We start from the raw sequence: 10426 nt of genomic DNA, 5'->3' as shown, positions 1-10426 counted from the left end.
CTGTTGTATTTGACAGTATATGCAAATACTGTAAAGATGAGAGAACCCATATAAATATTTGCAAAGTTTTCTGAAAGTAATTCCAGGAGTTGCTAATTCATTTATAAAGGATGTGACTAGTTAACCAAGTTTTTACAGGAAGGCAGTAGAGTACACTGAAAATAGCAGAGTCTGAATATTGTACCTGCAATGACCATTTTCAAAGGGTTTTTGAAGCAAATGATAAACCATAAATGATAGGGCTGCAGGCAGAGCTGAAATAACCCAGCCAGAAGGTGGCACTGCACAAGCCTTTAGGTGCTGAGAAGTTAATAAAAAGATCAACTAGCGCGAGAAAGGCAGCCAAGAACAACAACAAAACCAACCAACAAATCAACCAAACCACCCCCACCCTCCCCCAGATTTCCATGATTACACATGGTGTTTCCGTTACTTTGTTCTGGTTTTGAAGGAATTCTGATTCTTGTGACACATGGAGAATTTTAGTAATTTTTCTGCAATGTTTTCTTGCTACAGAAAATATGTGGACTTGTATTTCTACCATCACTGTGCCTGGAAAAGAGGAAGCAAAGGGAGAAGCCAGCACTCCTCAGCATTTAAGTATGAGAGAAACACAGAAAACGCTGCAGGCAATAGGTGCCATATATTCTCCAATAATGTCAGTATTTAACCCTGAGAAAACCATGCTAAAGGCGAACAAGAATAAAATTGACTAGCTATCTAAGAAAAATACTTCTGTCATAGGGATGGTCATTTTGATGATGTAATGCAATGGGACAAAGATGGCATAATTACAGCCAAGAGAGAGAAATCAGACAGGAAGGCGAGTGCTACACACAACTGCATCACAAGAAGTGCAGAGTTTGCAGGAGAGAGCCCCGAGATACCAGCACGATTTGATGGAGCTTGCTGGGCTGCGGGGCATAACACGACACTGAGGAAAAGTCAGTTTTGACCATGGAGCAGACCAGAAACTTGGTGGGAGAGTGGATTGCTGGAGATGATGGGTGGAAGCAGTCACAGACATATTTCCCCCCGTTTTGGACAGGACAGTTCCACCAGTGTACGTGTGTGCATCACAGGGGCAAAGCCCATGCCTTGCATTTCTAGGCTCTACATTCTTAACAAAGTCAAAGCAATACTACACCAGCTGTGAGCTCCAGAGGCTGGATGGAGTCATGATTTGGCAGCATAAAGTATTCGCCAAAGTATTGCAACACAGACAGTCCTGGGGAAGAAAACCAGATAAAACAAAATTGCTTTAAGATTGAAGAACAAGATCTGTAGGGGAAAGGTTTTTTTGGGGAAAAGATGTTCTTGAGCACACAATCCCTTCTTTGGGTCAAATCTTGCCTCCCCTGATTTATTTAAAACATATCTTTATATCTTCAGAAGTATCTTTAAACCATCATGATTATAGTGTTACATCAGGTCTAGAGACAAATGTGACAGTCGCCAAGTGCTGTGACTGTCACTTTTGTCACTAGGCATCTGAACTGAAGGACGAGGGGACAAAATCTGGCCCTTAGCTCTGCTGATGTCAGGTACCTGCAGTGTCAGCGTACTTTGGTCACGCGCAGGCTCTGAAATTAAAGCGTCTGAGGGCAGGATCCCAAGCGCAGGATGGAGCTCAGATGTCCCTCAGATGCTGATGCGGGCTGGTGGCACGGGCCAGCCGTCCCGCTCCCGGCTGGCCTTGCCTGCGAGCTGCGGCAGCTACAGCCTCTGCTTGCAGGCACGGAGAAAGAGAAGGCTGCTCCCGATCAGGGTCAAGCAAATATTTGCCTGTTTTCCTCTCCCCTCGTGCCTCAGAAGTCTCCCTTCCCCTGCCTCTCCATCTTGCTCTGGTCTACACCCAGAGCACTAGCAGATTAATTTTTTTTGTGTGTTTAAATATCCTTTCTCTTATTAAAATCCAAAGCTGCTTGGAGCGCTCTTTTTCTCCATCCTGCATTTTGGTGGAAATGTGTAATTAAAAATACAAGTGAAAGCACTCCTCCTTACAAGAAAAACTGGAATGTTCTTGGTTTATATATAGCTAAAAAGACTCATGGCTGTCTCTTGAGAAACTGCACATCCTTTTCTATGTCAGTTTTCTCTGTAATGCTTCATCGATGCTTTGTTGCTGCTGCAGCCCTGAAGACTGACACGCAACTGATCCAGTGGGAAGTTGATTTGATTAGGTTACACAAATGGAAGAATAAATAAATTATTTTAATACATTACAGTTACAGCTGTATATGCCCTTTTGTCAGGAGTTTCTTGAAACAGTTACTTTCATTTACTTAGTTTTCACTAAAGCTGATTAAAATGTTGTGGGGTTTTTTGTCAAAAAAACATTAACACTGAAAATTGGACGCTGACTATTGAGCAGTAATTTACGTGAACTTATCTGACTTCTTTGGCATATTTTCATTTTGAACAGAAAAATTAATGCCTGTAGACCAAAACCTTTAATTTAAATCTTGAATAATTTATTTTGGAAATGCTACTGCAGTGTCTCCAGAGAATTGCCATTTGGATATTTTATGTTATTGCTCACTTCCTTTACCTCCAGAACATGCCTGCCCTCAGAACCATGGTTATATCAGTGACTTCATGCTAAATACTTGTTAAGTGCTCTGCAGTATTAAGGTATAAAATAAAAATCAGCACAGAGCTTGCAAAAATAAATCGATCTGTTTCTCAAAAAGTTTTCAGCTGGTGTTTTTGCAACCCAGTGATTTAACCTTTTTTTTTTTTGTCTGTCTTAGTAATAGATGCTGTCGACTTTTTTCTTTAAAGCTGCCTTTGCCTGTGGACTCCACAAGGGGGTAGGAAATCCTTTCTCACAGTTTAGGCTGTGACAGAAAAGATCAAAAGAAAAAAAAATAGTGAACTTAACTATTCTGACCATAAAACATTTAAGAATAAAAACGTAGCAATTGTTTGAATAAAAATCACTGGCTTTGAAGACAGCTCTGAATGTTGCTGTTAGAGGCGTTGCAAGAGGGAGGCTGAGTGTGGGTTAGCTGGCTGGGATGCTCTTAAGTGTGTCTTGCTGTCCTGCATGTTCAAATTGGGATGTACCAGAGAGGAAGAGGACCATGGGGGTGCTCTCAGACTGAGGTGCCCACCTGGATGTGGGAGCTTGAACTCCCTCCTGAATCCAGGATTGGAAATATATCCTCCGAGAGTAATGTTAGCTCTTGCCGGAATTTTTCGCGGTAAAAAAATGCAAGAAGTCCTAACCCTCTGGCTGCTGCCCTGAGGAGAAGAACATCGTCTAGATTTGATACAGACCAGAATTCATGCTAAAACAGTTCACTGTGTAATTTGGAAAAATAGATTAATGGGTGAGCATGTGTTTCAGAAAAAATAATACAAAACAACTTACTGTGATATTTAAGGAGAGGAAGAAACGAAGAGAACTGCAGTGCTTGCATCTGAACATAAATGGTGTACCCCGTTGAATTGAATGTGGTTAATATGTTATAGCAAAACCCGCAGACACTCAGGTTCTCCTGTGCACCAGCAGGTGTGGTCCACAAAAAAATCCCTGTTACTCTGATGCCCTAGGTTTTGTGCAAAGCAGTGCTTTGTTTAGCACCAAGTGTAGCACCGGCATCAAGTTTAACAGCAGGTGAAACAGCATGGCATGCCACAAAATCGTTCAGGAACCAAATCCCACCGTCTGACAGATCTGCAAGTCCCCTTGGCCAGAAGAACTACTGAAGGTCTAGCTGCAGGCTGCAAGTTGGGTAGCAAGACTGACTAAGTAGATACTCCTTTAACATCCAAGGGCACACACTGGACACACACAAGGACATGACACACTAAAGCCTCACAGATAGCTCAAAATTGTTCCCTGAAGATTTGCAGTCTGTTGTCTTTGTAGGAGATGTAGTGTATTGGGCTGACTCTGAATGGTTTATGCTATATGTCAATGAAGTAATTTAATCATTAACTAAAATGTCTCCAATTGCATCATGTGTAGCATCAGTTAGGCATTTAATAGGAATTTTTAGAAATGCCTAAATGTGGGCTTAGAGACTTAATTAGACACCTAACATTAACTTAGCACATTCTTGTGTAACTAACAGAAGCGATTAAAACTCACTCTGCAGAATAGTGAGTGAGTACAGTGGCAAATAATGCTGGCAGCAAACATTGTGAAGACACTTAAAAAGGATCTGTAGTTGCCTCCAAGTCTAGTGTTATATCTAATTTTTTGTGGCCCATCATCTGACTCATGGTTTCACTGCTGGAAGGACATTTAGCACTTGTTAGCTTTCAATAAATACTCCTCATGGCCTAGTTTTAACACAAACACAGATCTGATGGCACGCAAGTTTCTCTGAAGAAGCCACATTGAGCCGCATGCAGACATGACCTGGCGCAGCTGGCTGTGACACCGTCTCTGCCACGTCCCCCATCACCTGGTGTGGAGCTCCCCTCTCCCTGCCGGCACCGGCACACTGCAGGCTCTCCACATTGCCCCCAAACACTGTGCATTTCATGTGCCTCACCTCCAAAAGGAGAAGAAGAAAGTTCCTGACAGCATCCCAGACAGTACCCTGGCCAGTAAGGTGTCATGTGAAATGTATGCAAAGGTTGCCCTCCGCTTCACCAGAGCTTGCAGAGAGCTGGGCCCCAGGAAAGCACTGCAGGAGCAAAAACAGATTAAGATGAGTCTAGACAAACCTGAGGCGACAGCACAGGCTCCGAAAGTCAGGGCTGGGTTATGTTAGAGATTCATCTCTCCAGAGCTGGGCCAGTGGCTGCAAGCAACCTGCTTCTCAGTTTTCTTGCTATCCCTGAGCACCGCTCCAGCTGCCCTCATGTTAAATCCAGGGGTCTCCCTGGGCATGCATTGAGCAATGATATGGGACAATGTATTATCCAACTTCTAGGTACCTAAAGTCTTTATTGCATCCAGCCCTGCTCTGTTCCCTGCTCTGGCTGTTCACCTAGTGGCAATTGTGCACAGAGAGAGTATTTGCACCAACTTAAAGACCTCGGATTTTATGTTTCTTATTACGAGAGGTGAGAGCCTTACACCCCACCCCAGACAAGTCTGTGAACTTCCAGCTCCTTGCTGTCTCAAGTGTTTCAGGGTTGGGGTGAATCTGGGATTCTCCAGATGCAAAATAGAATGTGTTCATGTTATCACAGATCCATTAAAAAGTTTTCAGCAAAGAAAATGAGCATCTATCACAGGCATGCCATATTAATATAGACGTGATAAGCCAAGAAGTGAATAAACATGTGGGTGGCTTTTTGGTAGTCAGGCTTTAATAAGGGTAGAGTATACACTGTATGCATACTGCAAAAGGTAAGTCAGAGGTACAATTCACAATAAAAAGACTGCAGTAACTGCATTCAGTAATGACAACTCAGCCAACCTGATTTTAAGCATGTAACTGATGTGAACTCTGGCAGTGACTCCTACTGACTTCAGAGGGAGCTCAGCACGGCAAGGACCTCAATTAGAGGCTCCAGTTCAGTGTGAAAGTGCGGTGGGGTGAATATAGGGTGGGCTGTCAGCAAGCACATTTTATAATATCTGGAGCCTGATGTCTAAACAAAGAAAGGACAAGCACATACCTGAGTGTGAGCAGTACTCTTGTTCCCGAGTACTCCTCCACAAGTACGAAGCACACAGAGGATAAGGGCTGAAAGCCCGATTCTATTGTTTTCAGGAGAAAAGATTGACTTCAAGCCAAAATTACACTCAAATTCTATTTGCTTGGGAATAACAGCAGATTCTGTACATCTGCTAATGCCACTGTCACCATATTAGCCGGGGATGTATTCAGTTTAGGAGATTATTGATGGTGAACCTCAAGAAAGGTTAGTTGCATGCATACAAGATTAGGTGAAATATTGAGTTTATGGACTGTATGTAAATACTTTCTGAAAAAAACAATGAATTAAGAGATTCTAGAAAGACTTAACTTCTGAAACACTATCAAGGCATTAAGAGTGAACACAAGTGGTAAATAAATATCGTATAAAATGAGTCTGATTTTATTAAAGAAATATTTGATGAGATAATTCTACAGGACTGACTCATAAAATTCATATTGCGCATTTCAGGCTTTTACTGAACCATGAATATCCAGTAATCCACTGTTTCTTCTTCATTTCTAGAGCTGCTGTCGGTAGTAGAAGCTATTACTGTGACTGATCTTCAGATACAAGTTTTATTGTACGAAAACTTGGGTTAAATATTTTGCCTTTTAAGATATATTTAAATGTTTTCCAAAACCATAGATAGAAAAAGCCATATATGAATGGATTGCAGAAAGAATTTAAATACAATTAAGCCGGTTTAGAGCATCAAACAAAGGTAAAGGAGTAGAGAAATTTAAAAATGGGTCAATTAAGATTGCGAAAAAATAAGGAAACCAGCGTATTAAGAAACCCAGCATAACTATACTCAAAGTCTTGGCAGCTTTTCTATCTTTATTCTTAGAAAGCTCATTTTTCTTATCACTTTTTGTGTGCCTGTGTGCCTGGCTCAACTCACATGTGTGCCTTTGGGAGACTGTAAAAATTTTAACATAAACCCCTATCATAATGCAAGCAGGAGCAAATAAACCAACTGTAAATAAAACGGCCCCCCTCAGTTTGTTGAACACAATAGGGCACAAGCTCGAGCATTTAACCAACATTTCATAGCCCTCAATTCCAGAAGCATAATCTTCTGAGCAGTCATGGTGCTGGCATAATGCAGAGGGTGGCAGATTGCATAAAACCGATCCACGGCAATGGAACAAAGATGGGAAACGGAAATTAAGCAGAGCATCAGGTCGAACCTGTAATGAACTTTGCGGAATGTCATCCCAAAATACCAGCAATTCTCCACAGACCTCACCATGCTGTAGGGCATAATGGCGAAGCCCAGAAGGAAATCTGTGATGGCCATGGATAGGATGAGGAAATTGGTTGGAGAATGAAGCTGCTTGAAATACGAAGTGGAAACGATTATGGGCAGATTCCCTAAGATGGTGAGAATGCAGGCTGCTGTTACGAATAGACCTGTTACCCCTCGTACTCCTGGCGACCTAAAGCTCTCAGGACAGGATCTATTTCCAAATTCAGAGCAGTCAGTCAAATCCCTCGAGATACCTGGAAAAAGCATAATCAATCCTTTATTAGATATTTCTATTGGAGATGCAGTTCCACAAGCAGATTTAATTTTCACGAGTTTTCAAAAGATTCCAAATCCTAACGTGAGAATACGAGATAAAGTAAGTCAAGAGCATGAATTAAATTACTGAGTGAAATGCAGTAATTCAAAGGCAAACTTTCTCTTGGCTTAAATAGGGACCGACTGCAACCCATTATTTTTCTGAAATGGTACATGAAATTTGATAACTAGAAGCTACTATAAGGTTCATTGCAAATAATATTTAAAACAAAGCAGTTGAAAGGAAACTTAATTACCTCTTAAATTAACTAAATTACATAATACCATCAATTTTATTTTGTGCATTCTATTGTACCTGGAACATTTTGTAAAATATGGTTCTTGTATTTTATATACATCATAATATTAGCAATTTTAAAGTGGTGAAAGAAAAAGATGCACAGACAAAGAAATCCCTCAAGTTCACTTCAGTCTGTAAATACTGTATAGGATTTATTCACCTCTTCAATCTTAGAATGTTGATCTTTTTTCTATAGGAGAAATATTACGCGAGCTCATATACCTCAGCTTTCTTGGAGATTTCAGTTAATGGCTGGTCAACTAAATGCTCACCTTAAGAGTCACAAATCAGCTGCCAAAATCCCCTTTTCCAAATTATTTATGATGCTAAACTCACCTGCTGTGGATTATGAAGTACTAGCAATGAACACATCTGATGGAAATCAGTTGTAAAATTGGTATGATAAGAAATATTCTTTTCTTTCCCTACATATACATTTGTTTGCTCTCATTATAATTCCACTAACTGAAAGGGAGTGGAGATAGGTTGAGTCTTGCCTCCTGTAGTAGACTGTGGTCCAGCTGCAGTAGTTAGAAATGAATACACCTGTGAATATTTTCAAGGGTCAGAAAATTCCCTTCATTTGTCTGGGGAGAACCAGACCCATTTCTGCCACCTCTTTTCCCGATAACTTGTTCGGGACTAAGGGCATATTTAGAAATAGAAGCAGAAAGAGATACTCTTCTCCACAGCAATTTAACCCACTTAAAAGGAACTTGGGAAGCAGCTTGGTCCACTGAATTTTTCCAATAGGTATCATCCTGAGATGAAGAAAATACAGAAATAGAGCATCAAAAGATTAAAAAGAATGCTTGGAAGTCAGTTTTATAGGCTAACACTACCTGCATCTGTTTCAGTAATACCACCAATAGATTCTTTAAGTAGACATTTTCCTGTTTTGTTATTGTCCTGCAAAACTGCAATGTCCGTAAAAGGCAGACCCCCTTTGTAACTTGGCTCAGATTAATGAAAAGGTGGGAATTTATTTTTCTTGTATGACATTACATTTAAGTCCCATGAGATTTTGAGTTAAAAATATATATATAATTTAGGGGTTTACATCAACAGGAGATAAACAAAGCCAAGTGTCTGTATTCCCAAGGCTATTATTTTTGTTTGCTCTATTAATTCATTTACCCTCATGTATAGGTGAGCTATTTTGGTGACTTAAGTTAGATAAAAATCGTATCAAAAAGAATCTTTGAAAGGAGAGGCTAAAGGTAAAGGTGAAGAAAAGATGTTCTCTTTTTTATCTATTTTAGTGGCCAATACATTCTATCTTTCACATTTTTTAATAATTACCATTTCTAATGAAATTTAGAAATGAAATATTTAATAACCTTGAAGAAGATTACCATCTCGTAATTTAATGGGCTGAAACATCACTTTCTGTCATGCTGGCTGTATATGCAGCTTTCACATAATGCACAGAAAATCTTCCCCATACGTTACAGAAACAGATAAAAAGAAGCGTTAATTTAGGTCAATCTATCACTGTTATTGGACAACCTACTATTATTTATAAAAAAATAAAAAATAGGAAAGGTAGTATTCATTTCTTACAAGAAGAGAAAAAATTCATTCACTATTAATGTGAATAAATGGAGTCCTCTGAGGTCAGAGGTGGATGTTCAGACTTAATGCTGACCCTTATGCAGGTGTATTGAAGATGCATTACAAGTCCAAGGGTAGATGACTGCTATTTAGCAAAGACTGGATTTTTATTGAATGCGATATACAGTAAGTCATAAGAACAGGACAGAAAATAAGCATGGGTTTTAAAATGAATTAAGGGAAAAGTGAGAACATTTAAAAGGGTCTACCTTTATGTCAGCTGCTTTAGAGACAAAAATGGAAATTTTCTGTTGGAAATAAAATGCAAATATCTGGGATTATCTACAGCAGAATCATTTACAGACTCAAAAAATAGTAAAATTTTGTTATTTTGTACAGCAGAAATATGTTATCGTTGAGATCTGTCAGTATTTTTGAGACAGGCATATCTAGTAACTTTATTTTTAAGTAATCAAGTGAGAGATGTGCAAGTTTCACACAGATGATCCTTTATTAAAAGAAGTTACTAAAACATAAATCCATGCAGAAATCTGTGCAGACACAATTATACTAGATTTAAAAAATAAATCTGTGGATAGAAGCTACACTTCAAAAAGCATTACCTTCAGAAAGCAGTGTCCCATGTGCCTCACCATTGGTCCTCCTTCAGCATGGGGCAGAAGACAGTGATGGGGGAACAGTTCGACACCTCACCTCTCAGAAATGAAATGTCTAAAACCTGCTAACAAATGGACAGGAACTGAAACCTTTATAAAAGAAACTGTTTAACTGGGTTAAAGCAAGACTACAGAAAGGACCTTAGAAATGGCACGTGGCAGTCCGGTGAAGTTCCCACTGACTGGAAAAGGGGAAACATAACCCCCATTTTTAAAAAGGGGAAAAAAGGAAGACGTGGGGAACTACAGGCCAGTCAGTCTCACCTCTGTGCCTGGCAAGATCATGGAGCAGATCCTCCTGGAAACTATGCTAAGGCACATGGAAAATAAGGAGGTGATTGGTGACAGCCAACGTGGCTTCACTAAGGGCAAATCGTGCCTGACAAATTCGGTGGCCTTCTACGACGGGGTTACAGCACTGGTGGATAAGGTAAGAGCAACTGACGTCATCTACCCGGACTTGTGCAAAGCATTTGACGCTGTCCCGCATGACATCCTTGTCTCTAAATTGGAGAGACATGGATTTGACAGATGGACCACTTGGTGGGTAAGGAATTGGCTGGATGGTCGCACTGAAAGAGTTGCGGTCAACGGCTCGATATCCAAGTGGAGACCTGTGACGAGCGGCATTCCTCATGAGTCAGTATGGGGACCGGCGCTGTTTAACATCTTTGTCGGTGACATGGACAGTGGGATTGAGTGCACCCTCAGCAAATTTGC

The 10426-nt window shown here is 40.4% G+C and overlaps 1 protein-coding gene across 1 annotated transcript; it reads right to left on the bottom strand.

Moving 5' to 3' along the window:
- Positions 1 to 6156: 6156 nt before the first annotated feature.
- LOC109279518 (trace amine-associated receptor 2-like) lies at positions 6157 to 7126 on the bottom strand. Its single transcript, XM_019472630.1, is given in 3 exon segments — positions 6157 to 6300; positions 6303 to 6694; positions 6697 to 7126. Coding segments are annotated over 3 exon segments (966 nt in total).
- Positions 7127 to 10426: the final 3300 nt, after the last annotated feature.

The sequence above is a fragment of the Aptenodytes forsteri genome, unplaced genomic scaffold (assembly GCF_000699145.1).
Source record: "Aptenodytes forsteri isolate BGI_AS27 unplaced genomic scaffold, ASM69914v1 Scaffold82, whole genome shotgun sequence".
NCBI lineage: Eukaryota > Metazoa > Chordata > Aves > Sphenisciformes > Spheniscidae > Aptenodytes > Aptenodytes forsteri.
The sequence above is the reverse complement of the archived record's forward strand: the minus strand, read 5'-3'. Positions and strand labels throughout refer to the sequence as shown.